This window comes from Rhinoderma darwinii, chromosome 4, assembly GCF_050947455.1.
Source record: "Rhinoderma darwinii isolate aRhiDar2 chromosome 4, aRhiDar2.hap1, whole genome shotgun sequence".
NCBI classification, from domain to species: domain Eukaryota; kingdom Metazoa; phylum Chordata; class Amphibia; order Anura; family Rhinodermatidae; genus Rhinoderma; species Rhinoderma darwinii.
In genome coordinates this window covers 346,207,367-346,230,150 of record NC_134690.1, presented here as the reverse complement: position 1 = coordinate 346,230,150, position 22,784 = coordinate 346,207,367, and the positions used below count along the sequence as shown (strand labels likewise).

The 22,784-nt window shown below is 41.2% G+C and overlaps 1 protein-coding gene across 2 annotated transcripts in view; it reads left to right on the top strand.

Annotated features, from left to right (window-relative positions):
- Nucleotides 1-22,784, top strand: part of SPAST (spastin) — a 60,314-nt gene that overhangs the window by 25,990 nt on the left and 11,540 nt on the right. Inside the window, exons 4-12 of one of the 2 annotated variants that reach the window (XM_075862901.1) lie at nucleotides 584-679; nucleotides 6,349-6,533; nucleotides 8,071-8,207; nucleotides 11,991-12,084; nucleotides 15,976-16,050; nucleotides 16,141-16,212; nucleotides 16,898-16,973; nucleotides 18,802-18,893; nucleotides 22,655-22,734. In XM_075862901.1, coding sequence (XP_075719016.1) covers nucleotides 584-679; nucleotides 6,349-6,533; nucleotides 8,071-8,207; nucleotides 11,991-12,084; nucleotides 15,976-16,050; nucleotides 16,141-16,212; nucleotides 16,898-16,973; nucleotides 18,802-18,893; nucleotides 22,655-22,734 — 907 coding nt within the window. The remainder of the gene's footprint in view (nucleotides 1-583; nucleotides 680-6,348; nucleotides 6,534-8,070; nucleotides 8,208-11,990; nucleotides 12,085-15,975; nucleotides 16,051-16,140; nucleotides 16,213-16,897; nucleotides 16,974-18,801; nucleotides 18,894-22,654; nucleotides 22,735-22,784) is intronic. The other variant, XM_075862902.1, reaches the window with a different exon arrangement.

Here is a 22,784-nt window from a genome sequence, read left to right as displayed (position 1 = left end):
CTACATTACAGCGCCAATCAGATTATGTAGGAGACAGGGCACTTATAATCTGGTGACAGAGCCTCTTTAATGTGTCCAAAAGAGCTTCGTCTTGGCATACGCCAGCCCAGTATAAGTCGGTATACCGCAAAAAATAAAGTATAGAATTGCATATTAGACTATGCTACTCCATACAACGGGTATACCGCATGGTATGCGTTCCTTTTTTTTTTATTTAAACATGGGAGCCTATGGGTAAAGGACCCCGTAATATGGCATCCATCACAGGCATCCCTTTTTAAAGCATGTCATGAGCACTTCATGATGTATGCATTAAACGGATGCCATAATGGCCTATGGGTGGATGGATACCACTGTTGGGCATCCGTCACGGCCTACGTTTAATGTATACGTTGAGGCCAAAAGCGTGATGGGAATGAAGACTAAGCAAAAAAAAGTTCAAACCTTTTTAGATTAGGAAAAGGTAACTGAAGGGCACACCCCATTTATTTAACTGTAACCTGTACTCTGTTAGGTTGACATCACACTGGCACTAGTTTATTTTTGTTTATTTTATTTCTACCCTCTTCCTCTGTTTGCATAGCAACGCTGCAAGCAGATATGCAAGGTCAGAACCAGCAAATGGAGATGTGTAGTGAAAGTACTAACCTACCTTGCCGCAATGGACATCTCAAGCCAGGTGGGTTTAGCTTTACTGATGCCATGTCTTGCTTGCAAATGTCTCTAGACATTCTCTCCTTTTTTCCTTTTTTATTTCTTTTTGACTTTCTACTACTTAGTAAATCAGTAGTGCCCACAGTGTGCTCTACAAAAGAATGACTTATTTTAGATGGGCAATCCAAGGCACGAGGGACACATTGGAAAGCAAGTTAGTCATTCCTTTCATAAAGTTTGATTAGACTGGCTTCATATTTTATTTTGGGCCAAAAGTACCCTGATGCGTCTTGGTCTACCAGTACTAGTAAGTAGCCCTGTCCTAAGTTTGCTTTCCACAAAGACATAGAACTAGCATTCGTTGGTTGCATAGCGGGAATCACTACTGACTGGATAGACTAGACTGAGACTATGGTCTTCAAACATATAAAAGAAACAGTTTTAAAGGAATGTTAGTTCTGTCATAGCAGCCAGTCAGATTCCAATTGTCATTCTTTAAAGGCCAATTGGGAATTGAAGTTTCCTATCGTTCTATGTAAATTCTGCTGTGACTATTGTATGTACAATACTGGTTTACTAGTGTATGGTTTATCTTGATGAGGGAACCACTCGGAATCAAAAGGATTCGTGTTGCTTACTTATAGGGGAGCGTTTGGAACAGTGGTTGTAAATATAGAGGTTCCTTTAACTTGTATTTGGGATGAGACCACATTTTATGTATAAGCCCCAGGTTGTTAAAGGGACACTAGTTTAAACTTGGGGTTTCTCATTGTAGTTATTTATTAGTGATTTCTTTCGGACAAGTAATCATTTCTAAGCCATATGTTCAGCTGCTTGAGATCTACTTGGTACCGAGTTGTGGAAGGGCCCAGGAGGCAATGATGTGTACGTTATCAGGGTAGCTCTTAACAGACACTGTCCCTGGATGGATTTTAATTTTTAAATTCAGTTTAGTGCTACAGAACATACAGGAGATTTCAGCACTGAAGCAGTTATAGGCAAAATACTGAAAAATTAAGTTTAGTGACGTCTTCTCCATCCATCCAGCCCAGGCCTCCATTAATGCTTGTTCCCGCCACAACTCGTCTCTACAGGATTTGCTGTTCAGACATCTAAGGTTCCTCACTTTTCCATCGTCCTCCCCACCTTCTCAGCACAAACTCCTGGTGCTCTGACAGTGTCACCCTGCTGTTATCCTTAAAGAGGCTCTGTCACCACATTATAAGTGCCATATCTTGTACATAATGTGATCGGCGCTGTAATGTAGATTACAGCAGTGTTTTTTTCATTTAGAAAAACGATCATTTTTTATGGAGTTATGACCTATATTGGCTTTATGCTATTGAGTTTCTTAATGGACAACTGGGCGTGTTTTACTTTTTGACCAAGTGGGCGTTGTACACTTCTCTCCATTAATTTACTCTGCAGATAGCGATATAGCTATATCACTATGTGCAGCCTCATACACACACTATAACATTACTGCAGTGTCCTGATAATGAATATACATTACCTCCAGCCAGGAGGTGATGTGTATTCAGAATCCTGGCCACGTCTATAGCGTCTCTGGGACTTACAGCATAGCAGGCGTAGTCTCGAGAAATTACGATGTAAGCTGTCATTCACAGCGAGATCTCTCTGTGCTCTGTTGTAAATCACAGAGACGTGCAGAGAAGTGGTCAGGATTCTGAATACACATCACGTCCTGGCTGGAGGTAATGTATATTCATTATCAGGACACTGTAGTAATGTTATAGTGTGTGTATGTGGCTGCACATGGCGATATAGCTATATCGTTATCTGCAGAGTAAATGAATGGAGAGAAGTGCATGACGCTGATTGGTCACTGATTGGTCAGCGTCATACACTCCTCTGTACAACGCCCACTTGGTCAAAAAGTAAAACACGCCCAGTTGTCTATTGAGAAACATTAGCATAAAGCTAATATAGGTCATAACTCCGTCAAAAATTATCGTTTTTCTAAATAAAAACCACTGCTGTAATCTACATTACAGCGCCGATCACATCATGTACAATGTAGGCCACTTATAATGTGGTGACAGAGCCCCTTTAATACTGTGCCTTCTGTTCTGCCTAGTTCCCCCAAATTCTGAACTGCAGAATTATTAGTGTCCTCCCCCCTGAAAATACTAGTATCGCACAGAGCTTGCCCCATACAGGTATTAATGGCACATGTAGTGCCCTCAAAAATTAATTGCCCAGCAAATAGTGCCTCTGATGTTAATAGTGCCGCAGACAGTGTTTTCCAAAAGCAGATTGTGCCAAGCTGATAGTGCCCCTGACTAATAATTCCGACTATGCGCCCTGAAAAATTGTTTTGGCACGTAAATCGTAAATAGTTCTCCTGACAGTAATAGCAGTCCTTCCAAAAATAATTGTGCAAATCAGAGTGCCCCTTTAGTAATGGTTCTCCCCACATTGTCCCCATTAACAGTGCCTTCAATAGTAATTATGCGCCCATTAATAATAGTAATTGTGCTCCCCCAGAGGGCTCCCTAGTAATAGTAGTAATGCTATTCCAGACTGTCCCATTAGTAACAGTGTACTTCATAGTGCCCTTAAGAGTAATAATAATGCTCCCCCATAGTAGTAATGCTTCCCCCGAGTGCCCCCATTAGTAGTATTGCCTCCATTAATAATAGTGCTTCCCCCATAAAGCCCCCAAAATTAAGTGGACCAAAGAAGGGAAAAATTAAATTAAAAAAATCCAATACTTGCCCAACTCCTCCATGCGCAGCACCCCTAACAGTGTTCAGTCAGTACAAAGATTTAACTTTATTCTGCGGTACTGATCGAACTTTTGGCCACGATCTACTCGCACTCGTCGTAGATCGAACTGCCGATCACAATCAACGGGTTGCCGACCCGTGTCTACGGAATTTTTACTTTTCATTCGTATTAAAGGGTTTGTCCTAGAATTGACAATTATCACCTATCCATGTGACCGCAGTGAGGAGGAGCTTGTTCTCACATGCTTCCACCACTTCATTCAGTGTCTTTGGGACTGACAGAAATAGCAAAGCTCGGTACTAAGCTGTTTGTCATTTGTATAGATTTTGAATGCGCATGCTTGACCAACTCTCTCTTCAATGTACTCTTCACTGTGGTCGAGCTGTGAAGTTGAACTTTGGACCGATGTTCTCGCGATTGATGTCCCCAGCAATGGGGCCCCCAGCGGTCAGAGAATTATCACTTATACTGTGAATAAGGGATAATTTGCAATTCTGGGAACACCCGCTTAACTGCAATCTCTATTAACATCTCAGGATTAGGATAATATACCATACTGTAATCATGTAGGAATATGGTCAGCGATCTCCATTCAGCACAATATACCTGAAGATCTCTCTAGTTACCCTTAAAGAGGCTCTGTCACCAGATTATCAAATCCCTATGTCTTATTGCATGTGATCGGCGCTGCAATGTAGATAACAGTAAAGGTTTTTTATTTTTTATTTTTTTTTTTAAACTATAATTTTTGGCTAAGTTATGAGCAATTTTATATTTATGCAAATGAGCCTTTCTAATGGACAACTGGGCGTGTATTGTGTTTTTAGCAACTGGGCGTGTTTACTTGTTTTACTAACTGGGCGTTGTGATTAGAAGTGTGTAATGCTAACGAATCAGTGACCAGTCAGTATCATGCACTCCTCTCCATTAATTTACACAGCCGCATCGTGTTCTTACTAGAACGATGTGCATCCACATACACAGACATTAACGTTAATCAAGTGTCTTGATAATGAGTACACCTCTAGCCTGGACGTCATGTGTATTCAGAATCCTGACACTTCTGAATCTTTCCTCAGATTTCCAGCAAGGGAAACTAAATCTCGTTTACCTCGTAATCTCGCGAGATTACGCATGGCTTGCTGGAATCTCACAGAAAAGATTCAGAAGTGTCAGGATTCTGAATACACATGACGTCCAGGCTGGAGGTCATGTGTATTCATTATCAGGACACTTGATTAACGTTAATGTCTGTGTATGTGGCTGCACATCGTTCTAGTAAGAACGATGCTGCTGTGTAAATGAATGGAGAGGAGTGCATGATGCTGACTGGTCACTGATTCGTCAGCATCTTACACTTCTAATCACAACGCCCAGTTAGTAAAACAAGTAAACACGCCCAGTTGCTAAAAACACAATACACGCCCAGTTGGAAATAAGAGAAAACGTGCCCAGTTGTCAATTAGAAGGGCTCATTTGCATAAATATAAAATTGCTCATAACTTGGCCAAAAATGAGTTTTTCAAAATACATAACGTTACGGTTATCTACATTGCAGCGCCGATCACATGCAATAAGACATAGGGATTTGATAATCTGGTGACAGAGCCTCTTTAAGAATCACTGTAAATTGGTCTAAATTTCATATTTCAGGACTTATAAAAAAAAACGAAAATAAAATGCATGTCGCATCTCACAAATGTCATTCTACTACTACTCCATTCTATCAAATCCAACTGATCTGTTTAGAAGTCGAAAAACACATTCGTTCAGTTGTCAAAATCTAGTTTTGAGATCTCCATAAGTCATATCAATTGGTTTTGCTAGGCAAGTATCATCCTAATATTGATTGCCTGACTCTTAGGGTATGTGCACACACACTAATTACGTCCGTAATTGACGGACGTATTTCGGCCGCAAGTACCTGACCGAACACAGTGCACGGAGCCGGGCTCCTAGCATCATACTTATGATTACATGATTACAGTACATGATTACATGATTACATGATTACAGTACGGGACAGTTGTCCTGCAGCGAGGCAGGGACTCCTAGCATCGTACATAAGTATGATGCTAGGAGCCCGGCTCCCTGCACTGTGTTCGGTCCGGTACTTGCGGCCGAATTACGTCCGTCAATTACGGACGTAATTAGTGTGTGTGCACATACCCTTAATCACGAAACGAAAGCTGACAGAGGAGAAAAATAATCAAGCTAATAATTACTCTAATAACGGGCCTCACAGAGAAATACCGCCAGAGTTTATAGAGCAAAGTCCATCAAAGTTTGTGTGTGTCTTTGCTCCCCCCCCCCCCCATTAGTTTCGATTCCGTAATTGAGCTCTGGGTAATCAATATTATACTGCAAATTTTTTAACTTTCACTTGTAGTTCAACCCTAGGCAGCTTTTTTTAAAAAAAAAATTCTTTTTTTTATTTCTTTTTTTTATATAGTTTTTTGGAATCTTGATTTGACCTGTATACTTATTAATTTATTGTGGCATTTTTAAGTATCATTGTCCAGGTCAATATTGACCCCACATGTTGGCTATATATGTACTCTACGTTGCAGGGTGTACATGATGACTTCAGAAAAGTGTGGGCTCAACCAATAACTTAGGTGTACACCCGATTTATAATAATATAAAATATTCTACTTTATGTATCAAAATGTATTCCCTTTTTTTTTTTTTTCTAGGAAACATGTAGACTATTTATTCTTTTTACAATTTTTATTTTTTGCTTTTATGTATCCATTATGTCTTGTATGATTACAATGTCGCCCGTTGTGCTTGCGTATGCAGGTTTTGTTGTGTAAGAGTGGCAAAATGTAATTTAACATATAACTGTAAAGCAATATATTTGTATTATATGATGGAATGTTTTTCCTTTTGATAACTGTATAATGTAAGATTAACTATTTTTGTTGCAAATTCTGCTTTCAGAAAAAGGTGCCGTTCCAAAAAAGAAAGATTCGGCCTCTATGACCAGCAACTCTCTCCCACGGGCAAAAGTCACTGCCAAGGCTATGTCCCCTGGTATATCCAGTGCACCTAGGATACCCAATTGTACCACTTCATCCTCTTCTTCTTTTAATAGGCAAACTGGTTCAAATCCTTCAGCGCATAGGGTATGCCAAAGTCCAACTTGTATGTCTTGGTTTTTGTGTGACTTATCACTGTATTTTTATTTTTTTTGTTCTAGGCTACAGAGTTGATTCTGACAGTACTGTATGCAAACAATGGAAGCTTCTTCTTTATTTCCAAAAACAATTTAAGTAGTAATTTAAGTAGTAATTTTCTAAGAAGGGTAGTGTTTCTCAGAATTTTGAATGACCTTTTTGTTTGGTCCCATTGCTTATATAGTGCTGACATATTCCGCAGCACTGAGAGGAGAGTATTTACTTAGATTAGTCTATGTACCTAATAGTTTTCAGAATCTCATTATGCGTACATACACACTTTGGCTGATTTAATAAAAAAACAATAAATAGGAACTATGGAGTGTGGGCGTTAACTGGTGGAGACCCGCGCAAGAACAAGAATACATACAAAATCCATGCAGATATAGCCACAGGTAAAATTAAGTCCTAGGACTCCAGTGCTGCAAGGCAACAGTGCTAACCACTGAGCCACCGTGCTTTACAAAAATATATACAGAAATTCTTCTGAAAGGTTTAAAGCCTTCCCTGATCACCTACTTCAGATTAGGCCGCGGCGATTTGACAAATTAAAATCACGATTAATTGAACGTGTAACCTTGATTATGATCGATTATTTAGGCCAAACCGCCTTTTCATGCCATGCCACCTATTTTCGTGCTACGCCATTGAATTAATATATATCCCCTAAGCCTGCTGTATACTAATGTAAATAACATGCCCCATAGCTGGCTCCCACACGGTATAAAGCCCCCATAGCTGCCCCAAAGCAGTATAATGCCCCCATAGCTGCCCCAATAGTGCCTAAAAAAAAATACATACTTTCCTAACCCCGTTCCAACAACAAGTAGAAGAGATCCCTCTGCTCCTCCAGTCTGTGTGGCTTGGCGCAGACATGCACGATGACATCACTGCCTCGCGCCTCTCTGTGCCGAGCCGTGAGCAGCCGGCGTTCTAGTGAATGGTAGAGCAGGTACCGAACGGCCCCCTGCTCTACCATTGGATTCAACTGTATCTGTGTCCTTAGTAGCAGACTGCTGGCAACCAGATTCTTTGGCCATTTATTTTTTTTTCCTTTGGTCATTGAAAATAAAAGTAGCTCTTCTGTTACCGTTATCGACTTATCTATTTTTTTTCTATTGGTAATTTTGAAATCCATATGGTATTCCCTTACACATCACTGAAATAATATTCATCATACAGCACTTTTCATCATTTTGATAGAATTGGTTGATTCATTTGGTTAAATTATCTAAATAAACTTGGCTACACTGCCGTTTTAGTTCCATGCAAAGCTCAATCGGCAGTTTCATCACATTTGACTACAAGAATAGCGCAGGACGCAGCACTGTTCTTGTTGTCAAAACTACAGACAACGTGACGTAACCCTGAGGTCCGTGGTATATGATAAATCTCCCACTGCATGGTGACTCCTGGTATAAACAGATTATTTCCATAATTGTATTACTTTTACTAATATATGTTCTTTCTTTCACCTAATTTTAAGGGAGTGGGAGTAAAACCCACTAGATCAAACAATAAACCAACAACACCAACTCCAGGCCTAAAAAAAAAAGATATGAAGAATTTAAAAAATGTCGACAGCAACCTTGCAAACCTGATTCTGAATGAAGTTCTAGACAGGTAAGCGGTGTTCTTTGATTTATGTATGAACTGATTGAGTTTTATGTAAAGGTTCCATCTTCAATATTGTGGTCGTTTGCTGTATTAAGCTGGATCTTGACCGTAACCGTTCCCTGTACTAGCCAAGACTCTTCGTGGTAGCATTATGAGATAGTCTTTAATATTATTGGGGGAAACCGCAGCAGAGGTACAGGCCCTTGCCGGTAATAGGCGTATACTAGGTACTTGTCTCTGGCCAAGGCAGGCTATACCCTTTACACAGACATTCGCTAAATAATTTTTAGCCACGTGTCTGTAGGAGACAGACATGAGCTGATATTCAGGTCCGCTGCAATGAAAAAAAAAAAGTTAAATTTTTTTGTTTTGTTTCTATTCTCATTACAGCTGCAGGTGGGTTGTTAGTCTGGTCTAGTCAACTTCCGTCTAGGTGCTTGGAAACAAGGCAGTTCTCTGCACTGACTTTCCCTTCACCGCCGGTCACCTAACCTAAATTTCTGCATCCCCAGGTAGAGTCCCAGTAACCCCACTATATGTGTGAGGTTACTGAACTGGTGACCCTTCGTACAACCGAAGACTATGGAAGGTGAGTAAGATTTCCCCCCCCCACCAGGGTACTCTATGCCACTACCCGCTTTGTTACTTTATTGGGACTTCCATTCCCTATCTCCCTGTCTAATGGGACCGTGAACCCTATCTGGGGACATACTGGCTGCGCATCCGACGCTTGGGCATTTTCTTTTAACCCTGTAAGGAGCCAGTTATAAGAGACGTTTTCCATTGAGTTTTTTGTATTGTACCTTTGCTGGAACAAACTCCACTCCCACGTCGTTGTGCCACGCGTCTTCTTACTGCCGCATTTTCGGCAGCTCACAACCCGTGCCCCCTCTAGGTGACGTGATCTGGCGACCCTATCTGCTGGCTGGCACTTTGACATTGGCCGCTACTAGGGAGTATCCTTTTGGAGGCGTACTTGGGCAGGGCTGCCGCTCTCTGGTATGGCGGCGATCTTTTCTTTTTCCTGCGTTGTTCCTCTGCCATCCTGAGTGCTAGCACCATTTCCTCAGAGCTGCTGGTCAGAAGTGATCCTTTCCAACTGATGCTCCATCTTAGTCAAGCCTCTCCAGCCGTTCAGCCAGGTGATACACAGCGCCATTGGTCGAGTAGGCCAGCCTTAGGGCTGTTTTATGTGTTTTTATTTTTTTTCCTAGGTGATGGCATAATTTTTTTTTTTTAGGTGCAGTTCTCCCCTGGAGTCACTATTACCATTGACTGACACTGTTTAGTTGCCCTTGCTTTAAGTCCCCACTCCCTTGTGACATGTCCTCATCTTGAGAGGATCCCACTAAGCAGCTGGCACAGACAGCTGGTTACTTGCTGTGAATTGTGGCAAGTGCAATAAGTTTACTTGCTGCCAGTCTACCCTATAATGCCCACAGTGCATGTAACCCAGGACCTCCCTGGATGGTACCATCATCCCCTACGATGGTCTACTTCTTTAATTGGTCAGGGTATTTTCTCAGGCCTTACGTGACATGTCTAGACTCTGATTAAACCATAGTTTGGTAATGAGTCACCTGCCTTCCCAGATAACAGCTGAGCTCGATGACCCTATTTCCTCTTCCACGAGTAATACACCTTCTACCTCTCCCATAAGAGGCGCAGAAGTACCCAGGGACAAGCCCTGTGCCTCTCAGGGGACGCTGGAAGGGCACCCGGTTAGTCATAAATTGAGAAACTTTTTCAAACCAGGATCAGTCGCCTTCCTCCAATGTGTCCTCTGATTTGGAATCTGAGCAGGTCTTGCAATTGGCAGCCGCTATGCAGGTGATATGTGCTGTCAGAGACACTTCTCATGTGAAGGATGACCCCTTCTGAAGAAGAGGCACCCTGGCATTGCTTATGGCACCAATGCATCCTGACAGGCGTTAATACTCGGTTTCCCTTTCAGGATGAATTGATCTCTAAATAGTATTTCTCCCTCTGTGGATCCACCTATTGCTTGGCTTTGTAAGGGTACCACCAGTCCACTGTCAGAAGTGGGATCACTTAGTGACCCTCTTGACAAGTCCCTACTCCCCTGTAACATGTCCTCATCTCTGGAGGATCCCACTAAGCAGCTGGCACAGGCAGCTGGTTACTTCCTGTTAATTGTGGCAGGTGCAATACTGGCTTCTTTGTGCTGCAAGTACCAATTTTGGTCATCCCGTAGGGATAAGGTGGCTTCCTGCCTATTCCTTCCTTTCTCCGGGAGGTAGACTTAGCCTTCCATATCAATGAAGAGATTGTACTCCCCTCTTTCTGCCCTACCCCACGTCATCCGAGGGAATGGGCTTTGCTCTCACCACATCAAGGCAATGCAGTCTGCATCTATCTGGCTGCGACAGGGTATCGTTGGTGCTGCGATTTATATATATATATATATATATATATATATATATATATATATATTTTTGTTCCTGAAGCTCAACACTAGGGATTTACCGGCGTCCAAACCCACCATCGCTTGTTGGATTCGGTCTGTGATTTCGAAAACCTATCGGTCCAAGTTCCTCCCCTTCGGGTGGCTGCTCATTCTACAAGTTCTCTTGGTGCCCCCTGGATGGTCCGGGATCAAGCTTCAGTTGCTGCGGCCTGGAAGGCTGCTAGCTGGACTTCGGTGCACACCTTCACCAAATTTTACCAGATTCATTCTTTGACCTTTTCTGTTCCCAGTCTGGTTCTTCCCACCCTCTTGGTCTGCTTTAGAACCTCCCAGGTTACTGTGTCCTGAAATGATATAAACAAGACTATTTGGATTTTTGTACTTCCTGTAAAATCTTTTTGTCGTAGGATTCATAGAGGACACAGATCCTACCCTCTTCTTGGTTTGTTCCAGGCCCAAATCTCTTCTGGTTGGTTGGGTTTTTTTCTTCTGGGACCGTGGACATGTTTGTTTTGTCTTCTCTTACTGCTTTCTATACAAACTGATTTAGCCGGCATCTGTGGGAAGGGTATGGCCTGCCTGGGTGCAGCAGAAACTTCTACCTAGTGTCCGCCTCCTAGTGCCAAGTGCCCCTGGTTCTGTGTCCCCAAATAAATACAACAAGAAAAAGATTTTACTACTACAACTTTTAGCACTTCTAAAAACAGATGTCCATACATCGTCATTTTTTCTAAAAAGTGCGCCCATTAATTCAGTAACCTGTAAAACCACCTTTAGCAACAATAACTTGAAGTACATTTTTTCCTGTAGTTTACAACTCACACGTATTTTTGGCCCACACTTCTTTATAACATTGCTTAATTTTTATTTTTTTTTATATTTGTGAGCATTCGTTTATGCAAAGCCATCAATGGGGTTAGTCTGGACTTTGTTTTGGCCATTACAAGACCTTGATGTGATTCTATCATTTTTTTAATTATTATTTTTTTAAGCCTTTCAAATGTTGATTTGCTGTTGTGCTTGGGATCATTGTCCTATTGAATGACCCAGTTACGGACTGTATCAACAGGAAAGCTATTTTATTCAAAGATGTACAGTAAAGAAAATGTATACCACATAGTAGGCTTTTCTTTTACTATGGGTGACACCCCAGTGTATGCCTATACAGTGGGATACAATGCAACATTTCATTGGAGTTATAATTTGAGAAATCATCCTGATTTATATACCTTCAATATAGGGCTCTCACACGATGTAAATAAAGCCTTGAATGTACGTGGTCTTTCCCTCGAATACATGTGTGTAATTACTATGTGAATGGACCATGCTGTTCTAACTTTACATTTTATTTTTTAATTTAGTGGGCCATCTGTCAAGTTTTCAGACGTTGCTGGCCAGGGGCTTGCTAAACAGGCCTTACAGGAAATTGTTATACTTCCCTCTATTCGTCCAGAGGTAATTCTTTGTATATTATTTTGCAGCCAAAAACAATTCCTGCAATTGCTTGCTATCCTACTGAAGCAAATCATGCCGATGTATTAACCATATCCACTGCTCACATTACGCAAGTCAGTCAATAAAACCTCCAAATGATGGTCTGTGTCCTGGCTGATACGTTCACTTGACAAACAGGAATGCCGGCTGGTCTTACCTGTGTTGGTAATATTAATACATTTGTATACATGATTGTTGTGTCTCATGCACTTTGGTTAGTTAATTCACACAGTCCTGAGGAAATTAATTCAATACTGAAAGTGACTGGTTCGGTGACAGTGGGTCACGCAGGATCCACCTGTTATCGATCACATCTATGTGCATAACTTAGATGTGATCGATAACCGGTGGATCACACAAGGACCCACTGTCGCTGAACCAGTCTGTGCCACTGACCTGACGAATTCCGGATTCAGCTCACAATACAGCTGCTCTGTATCCAGCATACATCTGAAAAAGTAAAAATACATTACAAAGTTGCTCAAAACACACTGATACGCTGTTTTCTTCAAACATAAAAAAAAAGGTGTAAATGGCCTTTTAAACGAGTTGTCTAGTTTTCAGTTTTATATTGGGTCTCTCTACAAGAATCTGACACTGGGTTGTTTCTCTGATGCTCCATTCTCCATTCATTGACCATGAGGTTCTGTTGCAGGGATCACTATGCACGACACGGTCCTCATTGAAATCAGTGGACGTACAGCGTCCATTGTTTTCAATGACGTCTCTATAGGCTTTTTTGACAGAGACGTGCGCGATGTGGCTTTTGACGAATGGAAATAAGCCCAGAAGAGGAGTTTCACCCTCTAAGTGTTTACACATCTCTATTTTACCTCTGTATTGTTTTTATTTATTTTTTTCCATAGATACATTTTCAATCTGTGTGGTGTCTATAGCCTGTCCAAAACTGCAGTCGAGAGAAATTCAGAAGTAGGAATGTTTTTCTTATTTTTCCTTTTGAAAAGATCCATTTTGGTTTCTAGCAGGCTATACACAGACTGAAAATATGGCCATTTGCAATTGACCCCCCCTCCCCCGCACACACCACTATCGCCGTTCTGTATAGGGGAAAATTAGACCTTTTCCTGTTGAAAGCCATGTGTGCCAGGAGTGGTAAATTGCACCTTAGAAGAAGGTTTTAATAACCCCTGCGCCATATGCAAATTCTTTAGCGTTTCTTCAGCAGGAAAGACCTACTATCTCGAAGGCAACCCCACCCATTTAAGGCTTGACAGGGGTCTCTACCGATTTCTGCGTCTCTTGCAAAGGTGTCGGTTAAGCCCAGATTGGTGGAATTGCTTCTGATATTGTAGTACGCTTCCTGTTGAGAAATGTTTCTCTAGCGGTGAAACCAATTTGGGACGGGTGCGTCAAAACTGTGGACAGGTGGTGACCGTTACAAAAGGAAAATTATTTAGCTTTCAGGAGAATCCGAAACCCACCTCTCCAGCAACAGCAATCCCAGACGCTGTCAATTGTTTTTATCTTTTATTCTCTCAACCCAAGTTTGCTTTACCTGCTTATAAGCGGGCTCACAATTTAGTAAGGGCCACATTTCCTGACTGGTGATTTCAAGTTTTGGATTTGTTTTTGAGAGTTCTACAGGAGGGAATGGCAGCTGCCATTCTTTGTGAAGTGTTCCCTTAAATAAAATACGTAATCTTGTTCATTTAAGAATAGAACAAGTACAAATTATAAGATTTATTATTTCTTCAGAAATCGCAATGTTTTGACCCCCTGCAATAAAGCCAAAAATGGGTGATTCCGTTAGATGAAGGTTTACACTATTACCCCACTATTGTATATACTTGAAGTGACTGTTTGTATATTGAATTGAACTGTTACTAATGCGGTATAGTAGGACAAGTCCAGGGCCGGCTATTTGTTACAATTCAATAATAAAAGAAAAAATTTGCAAGAATTTGCGTCGTTTTGTTTACACTGGTCCATTATTGTTACAAATGCTTGGAATTGTTCAAGTGATGATATATGGTTACCGGGGTTTTCTTCCCTGTGAGATCTACGTGAAAACTCCACGCAATACTGATAAACTGAATTATGCCCAGTGCAGGGTTTGATGTGGCGGTTCATGAATACATGGATTGACACTTTGGTTTTCTTTGTATCACGGTCCCGTCAAGGCCCTGCACTTGGAATAGCACAGGGTATTGCCCCAGTATGCTCCAGTCATACTCTAAAAATTATAATGGGTGAAGCATTTGCTGGATGGCCGTTATATACACTTGATTACTTGGCATTTTTTTCTGGGACTTATTTTCCTTTTTGGCCAAGATAATTTGTCCCAATTTCTTCTATTTTTGCTTTTTATCACTTGAATGTTTCAGACCATCAAACTACTTTTAATATTAGACAAATATAACCCAAGTAAACCCAAAATGCTGCTTTTAAATAATCGTTTCATTTAGTGAAGAAAAATGCTTTTCAGCCCTGCCTGGACTTATGTGAGAAACCAAGTGTCAGCTTAGCTACTAAATCAACCAGTTTACCAAATTCAATTAACGATTGTGGCTAGTGAAATTGATCCCAACCAGGCATGATTATTGCCAGACCTGTTGAATCTAAACCTCAACTAAATAGAACCTTTCTGGTAATGTGAAGCAGGATAGAAGGTCTCAAAAAGCAGCACATGATGCCACGTTCTAAAGAGATTCAAATACAGATGGAAATAGTCATTGGAAACTCCCAGTCTGGAAAGGGTCACAAAACCATTGCTACGGCTCTGGGACTCCAGCGAACCATAGTGAGAGTTATTATCCACAAATGGAGAGAACTTGAAACAGTGGTGAACCTTCTCAGGAGTGGACGGCCTTCCGAAATTTCACCAAGAGCGCATTGATGACTCATCCTGCAGGTCACAAAAGAACCCAGACGAACATGTAAAGAACTGTAGGCCTCATTTGCTTCAGTTAAGGTCAATACACGATTCCATAGTAAGACCGACATAGGGCAAAAATAGCATCCATGGGAGAGTTGCAAGGCGCAAGACACTTCTGACCAAATAAAACACTGGCTCGTCTCGCATTACCAAAAAACATCTAGATTGCCCTGCCCAAGACATTTGGGATAATAATCTGTGGACGGAGTCAAAGGTGGAACTTTTTGGAAGAGATGGGTCTGGTTATACTGGTGTAAAGAAAACACCGCTTTCTACCATAAGATTATACCAAAAATTAAGCGTGGTGGTAGTGTGATGGTCTGGGGCCGCTTTGCTTCTGCAGGACCTGGACAACTTGTTATAATTGATGGAACCATAAATTCTGCTCCCTATCAGAAGATCCTGAAGGAGAATGTCCGTCTGTCACCTAAAGCTAAATCTCCGTTGCCTATACAGCAGGACGATCTGCAGCACACATTCAAGTCCTGGTGTGAATGGCTCAAATGAAACAAAATTAAGGTTTTGGAGTGGCCGCATAAAAGTCCTGAATTGAACCCTATTAAGATCCTGTGGCAAGACCTTAAACGGGAAGTTCATTGTCAAAAAGCCTCCAATGTGGCCGACTCAAAGCAATACTGCAAAGCGTGCTCCATAATTCCTCCACATCGACGTTAAAGACTCATCTCAAGTAATCGCAAAAGTTGTTACTGCCGAGGCTGGTCCAACCAGTTATTAGGTTTAGGGTGCAAGTATTTTTTTACAAGCGTGATATAGAATAAATCTTTATCCTCAATAAATGAAATGATCATTTTAAAAGCTGCATTTTGTGTTTTACTTGTCTTGTTTTTATCCTGTATTAAAATTAGTTGGTTATGATCTGAAACATTTAAATCCAGTTTCTCAGTATTAAAATGTTTTAATTACTTGATTTAATTATAATTGTACTTCGCTTATAGTTGTTCACTGGGCTAAGAGCACCTGCTCGCGGACTATTACTGTTTGGTCCTCCAGGAAATGGAAAGACTATGCTGGTAAGTTTTACTGTACAACAGTAGAAGGAGATTTTAGTATGTTTTCGATTTGCTATATTTATTTTTGTTTCTCTTATTTTACCTACTCAGGCGAAGGCTGTGGCAGCTGAATCCAATGCAACCTTTTTTAATATAAGTGCAGCTAGTCTCACCTCTAAATATGTAAGTCACACATACATGCTAACTGTGTACTTAAGAACGGACATACATTCTTTGTATTGAAAACATGTGAACATAAAAATCACATTGTATTTGTTGAAGCTGTGATCTTGATCTATGTTCTTGCCACCAAGTTAGAAAAAAAAAACACTGCCTAATTTAAGCGCTGTATTCTCAAATGCCAGTAAAAAGATTTAGCGTTCCTAAAAAGCTTTTTTAAAAGTGTTTTCCCATAATCCTATATTTGCCTATCCACAGAATAGGTGATAAATGTCTGATGAGTGGGGACTATCTCCGGCAGCCCCATAGAAAGTGAATGGAGTGGTGGATGAGCATGCGCAGTACCACTCCACTCATATGGGGCGCACAGGGATGGCCAGGTAAGCCTGTTCTCGGGGTCGGTGGTGGTCCCAGCAACAGGACCCCACCGATCAGATATTTATCCCCTATCCTCTGAATAGGTGCTAAATATTGATTACAGGGGAAAAAATTGACACTCCACATTCCTAATTCACTATGCAAACCTACAAATATAAATGTTTGCCTATGCAGCCCTGTCCCTATGTTATCATCTTTACATTTTTGTTTCTAACTGCTTTATACCCATGCGCAAATGCTTGATACGTGCTTTTAAAATATATTTTAATTTATGTACTTTTTTTTATTTTTTTTGTCTTACGTTTTTTAGGTAGGAGAAGGTGAAAAATTAGTGCGAGCGCTCTTTTCTGTGGCTAGAGAACTACAGCCGTCTATTATTTTTATAGGTAAGAAATATCTGACTGCTTTTCGTAACCGTGAAATGAGTGTTTGTCTGCAACACTGACACCTGTGGTTTTCTGTTGCCAGGGGAAAAAAACTAAAGGGAAACGGTCACCAGCATTTCACCTATTGAACTCTATTCATCCCTTGCTGGCCGCTGCTGTCAAAAGTTCATTACGGTTACCCCCTCTCCTAAACTCCGTATCCGACAGTAAATAACGGCCTGCAAACATTTTGCGCTTTTCATGGTAATCCGGCAGTCTCGTTTTGTTACTCTGTTTATACCCGCCCACCTCCGAAAACTGGTCTCCCCTGAATGCCGATATCTTGTCTAAGATGGCGCGCATGAACCCGTCATGTATGGTCTGACACCCTTCCCTGCTTCGCCCGGCCTCAAAACTTGTTACTGCGCATGCGCCGCTATGGTGTCCCGTTGTGCGCATGCACCAGAACAGGACATCGATGCGCAAGTGTGGGATTTTGTGTGTGCTTGGGGAGGCGAGGAACTGTCAATCAAAAGTAAGGGGACGGGGTTAACTTGGAAAGGCTTGAGGAATGAAGATATGATGCTTCTCAAACTAAGATATGACTCTTTTTATGCTCATTCGCATATGGCGCAGGAACACAAAAAAATGGAATACTAAATGTACGAAGCCTACTTCACCCACTTCCACCAGGTATTGCTGGTTTAATAGGTGAAATTCTGGTGACCGGTTCCCTTTAATGGCATTGTTTAGAAGACCACCAGTAATAGTGTAAAAAGAGGCTCTGTCACCAGTTTATAACCTAATCTAAAAGGCGCTTTAATGTGTAGAACTACTGGTGTTTTTTTGGGGAAAAATGTTTATTTTTGACCAAGTTATGATCATTTTATGCCAAGTTGTTCTAAATGCCCCACTGGGCGTCTTTTTTACTTTTCACCAAGTGGGCATTGTATAGAAAAGCGTATGACCCTGTCTAATCAGCGTCATACACGTCTTCATTCCTGCCCAGCTTATTTCACAGCACCGCATTTAGAACAAATTAGCATAAAACTAAAAATTATCATAACTTGGCGCATACCACGTTCTGGCCCTTCGTTTAGCGTGTATATTGAGAAAGCTCCCGATGTACACGCTAAACGTGTCCATTAGTCTTTTTGCCCTCCATCAGGCTGGTATACGCCAGTATACCTATTTTTTTATTTCTTTTTTTTTAAAGGATGGAATAGCTTAGTAGACCACACTTTTATATTTAGTGGGATCCCACCAAAAATCTGACGTTTTTGTTTTTTTAACATGGAAGTCTTGAGTAATGTATGCCACTGTATAGCATATGTCACAGGCATCATCTTAACGTTTACGTCATGGTCTTTTAATAGCTAGTCATGACGTATACGTCACACGGAACCTTATTAGTATATAGGTGAATGCTTGTGATGCCGAAAAGTGCACCCATAGATTATAATGGTATCCGTTAGGTGGATACCTTATGAGGATTCATGACGTATATGTTAAATGGATACAATTGTAGTCTATGGTAACTAATTTCGCTGTTAGGACATCTGTCACAGCCTACGTTTAATGTATGTCTCAGGAGTTTTTCCCAGCATATACTTCAAACGTATGGCATAAATAGTGGTGTGCACAAAGCCTTAATACTCCTGGAAAGCATGTACACTGTTTTATGCCTAGTGCAGGGCCTGATGAGCGGTGCATAACTTGGAGATTGTCTATTTAGTGTTCTTCGAATTACTGGTAAGTGTTCTGCCTAGTGCAGGACTGAAGTATTCCTTTTTAGAAGTCTCTTAATTTTCCGTTTTCTACATTCCATTCCGTCTGCTTTTCTTTACAGATGAGGTAGATAGCCTTTTATGTGAAAGGCGAGAAGGAGAACATGATGCAAGCAGACGATTAAAGACTGAATTTTTAATAGAGTTTGATGGTGTAAGTACTGCCCTAAAGGAACACCACCTAGAAATGAGCGATAAAAGTAAATCGGAGAAAAGTTTGCTCACACTGTCAGTCTGCAAGATCTTATACATACTCCTGAAACATGCAGTCTTGTAGAAATCCTGCAGAGAACTCTAGGGTTAATCTGATCTGCTGATCTGTCCCATTTTCGGCTGGAGAATGCCTAAGAGGCGGGGCTTAACAATCCGCTTGTGCTATTGCAGACGGGGGGGGGGGGGGCTCCTGCTGCAGCCAGGTGTCATGCAGCCAAACACAGGATGGGGGAAGGGGGATGGCACACAGAGGATTTCATTATGTATTTCTCAATATTAATTGTGGAGATATATATATAATATTCTTACTACGTCTGATGAATAGCTGGTCTTTGTCTTCTATATTTGGCTGGAATTTTTGGTCGGTGCCAGCACCTGGCAAGTGTTGGGGGCCCACTGCCCTTCGGGGGGGCACTTGGCCACTGGGTGCTGAGGCTGCTGTCGTAGCTCCTCCAGGAGTGGAATCCCTGGTTAGAGTATTGCCGATGGGATTCTGCTTCTAGAGGGAGCCCCTGTCTAGGAGGTGACGACTGCTACTGGCCCACGGCATGAGAGGGGCTGCGCCGTCACGGCCCCCCCATGCCCAGTGGCCCTGCTAGCACCTGCTATAGCTTCTACAGCGTTAATGACGCCACATTCAATAGTATCCTTAGGACGCAGATACTATTGAGCGCTACGGCAGAGCCGGGAGGTAGCTCCCTATTCTGCCATTTACTATGCTAGTAGCGCTCTCCCAGGGACTTTAGAGGGGGGCTATGTGGCACTATGGGGGTACAAACTGGGGGCCTAACTTCTTTATGGGGTCATATACAGGGCCTAACTTCTAGATGGGGACACAAAGTGACATTTTCTGCCATTTTACAGCCGCTGTGAGTTCTCCCGCGAAGGGGCCCACTTAGTCTGTGTTGCCCAAGGGCCCACATAAACCTGGATCTGGCCCAGGCTAGAATCACACCCCGCATTGTGCTGCGATTTTCTGTTTTTTTTTTAAGCTAAAATAACACTGCGGACAGATGTTGCGTTAAAGTCTATAGTAAAATAATTGTTGTAGCATTTAATCTGTGGTGGTTTTATTTCAAAGCGCATCTTGCTCTGGGTAAAAACGCATGTTAAAAATGTTACAAAATAAAGACCACCATAAATCGGCTGTAAATAAAATAATTTTAAAAAAAATGCTTGAATTTGTACAAGTGTTTGAAAATGTAGTGTGTGAGAAGGAGGCCTAACGGTGCTGCTTCTTTGACAATCTACAGTTCCCTTGAGATAATTGAACTTTAAGGGCTATGTAAATATTCGAAAGTGTATTTATTTTGTTTTTTGTTTTTCTATAAAAATGTGTTAAACTTTGTAAATACATTTTATTCAAATTTTTTACTTAAGATACAGCTGCTCCGTATTCTCTATACAGAGCAGCTGTGTCTAGCGCTATTAACTGAATCCATCAGTCCCGCAGGTCCTGCGTGTCTGACACGCAGAATCCACCTGTAAACTATGACATCTAAGTTCATAACTTAGATGTGATAGTTTATAGGTGGATCCTGTGTGTCCGAGACATGCAGGACCCGCTATTATTACTATACCCGACAAGTCTGCAGGACTGACTGATTCAGGGAATAGCTCTAGGTACAGCTGCTCTGTATAGAGAATACTGAGCAGCTGTATCTTAAAGTTAAGAAATGTTAATAAAATGTATTTGCAAAGTTTATTAACACACATTTTTAGTTTAAAAAAAACAAAAAAAAAACGCTTTCAAACATTTACATAGCCTTTAATCTGTCACTAATGCAGACATTTAAAAAAAGAAAAAAAAAAAGTACACAGTTATGATTCCTTTAGTTTAACTTAATACATAAACAGCAGCGCATGTACTCATTCACCAACTGTAAACGTACATCTTAAACCGGCTCTGTCACCAGTTTATAAGTGCCTACCTAATCTGATCGCTGTAATGTAGATGAGAACCGTTTTTTTTGGTTTTTTAAAAACCGTTTATTTTTGACATTTATGATGATTTTTAGTTTTATTCTAATCCCTTCTAAATGCCCAACTGGGTGTTTGTTTGTTTTTACTTTTGACCAAGTGGGCGTTGTAAAGAGTAAAGAAGTGTATGACACTGACCAATCAGCGTCATGCATTTCTTCATTCATGTCCCGCTGTACTCACAGCACAGGGTGATCTCGCGAGATTTTGCTGTGATGTCACTTACTCCCACAGCAACTTTACCGGAGTGTTGGGAGAATGAAAAGACCGCCTCCAGCTAGGCGTCATACACTTCTCTTTACAACGCCCACTTGGTCAAAAGTAGAAAAACAGCCAATTTGGCATTTAGAAGAAATTGGCATAAAACGAAAAATCATCATAACTCGGTCAAAAACAAACGTTTTTAAGAAAACCAAAAACTGTTATAAACTGGTGACAGAGCCTCTTTATACATGCCATATATGTTTGATAAATGTGGGTCTTATGTGCGGGTGCCAGAGCTATCTCGACTGGCATCCTGCTCTCCATTAATTCTCTGCCTTGATGTAATGGACGGTGGCCACCTCACCAGGTGAGGTGGGAGACCTCCATTCTCCAGATAGGTACGAGTCCCAGAGCTGGGACCTGCATCATCAGACATTTATGGCTTATTCCATGGAAATGCCGTAAATGTCTAAGGTGGGACTACCCCTTTTTAGGCATTATTTACATAAATCCTGAAAACCCCTTTTAAGTTATCCCAAGCGCAGGTAAAGTATTACGAAGTATTAAGCAGTAGTATTTATTTTAACTGGTTTCCGACACAGGACGAGAATACTCGTCCTGAGCGGCGGGCACTTAGCACATCAGTAGGAGTATTCTCGTCCTGTGTGACATCCAGTGTCCGCACACCATGATGAGCGGGGCAGCGGCTGTAATACACAGCCACTGCCCGGCTCTATCGGCGGAGAGAACAGCAACCTCTTCTCTCCGCCATTAACCCCTTGAATGTCGCAATCAAAGCTGATTGCGGCATTCAAAGCTAAAGTGAGATGGGGATCTCCCCTTCGCGATCAGTGGCTATATCTGGTATGGGCAGACAGCCCAGGCAGGATCCATTGAAAGACCCCAGGGCAGTCTGACCATATTTCGTGTTGTTAGGTCATAGTGAGGTATGCCCTAACAACTGCCTGTGTACAATCAGTACACCGGCTAATGTACTGGCATATAGATAAATGCCAGTACATTCAAGTTCAAAATGAGAAATCCCTCTATGCGATTAATTTAAAAAAAAATACAGAGAAATACACATTTTTTTACAATAAAGAAACTTTTCAAAATAGAAGTCCCAAAATAATATACGCATATTTGTTATCGCCAAGTCCGTAACCTGTACAATAAATATATAACATTATTTATGATCAGTGTATGGTGTAAATAAAGTTTTTGACAAAATAAAAATGTATAGAAATTAAACTATAATGTAAACCTAACAAAAAATGGTATCTAAAGTACTCGTCCCGCAAAAAACAAAGTCTCATACAGCTATGTCGGACAAAAAAATGAAAAAGTTATGCAAAGATGGAAATATAAAAAAATAGTTCAGTCCTCGAGGCCAAAATTGGCCGTGTCCTTAACCGGTTAAGAAATCCCACGAAGCCCCTTTAATGTTTGATAGATTATTCTAGTTTACTGTTACATTTTTTTTGTCTTTGTTATTGACGTCTTCTGATTGTTGAACAGGTACAATCTGGAGGGGACGACAGAGTTCTTGTTATGGGGGCAACTAACAGACCTCAGGAGCTGGATGAGGCAGTTCTCCGGTATGACGCAGCACACAATGTATAACCTTTGATACTGAAAATGCAATGTT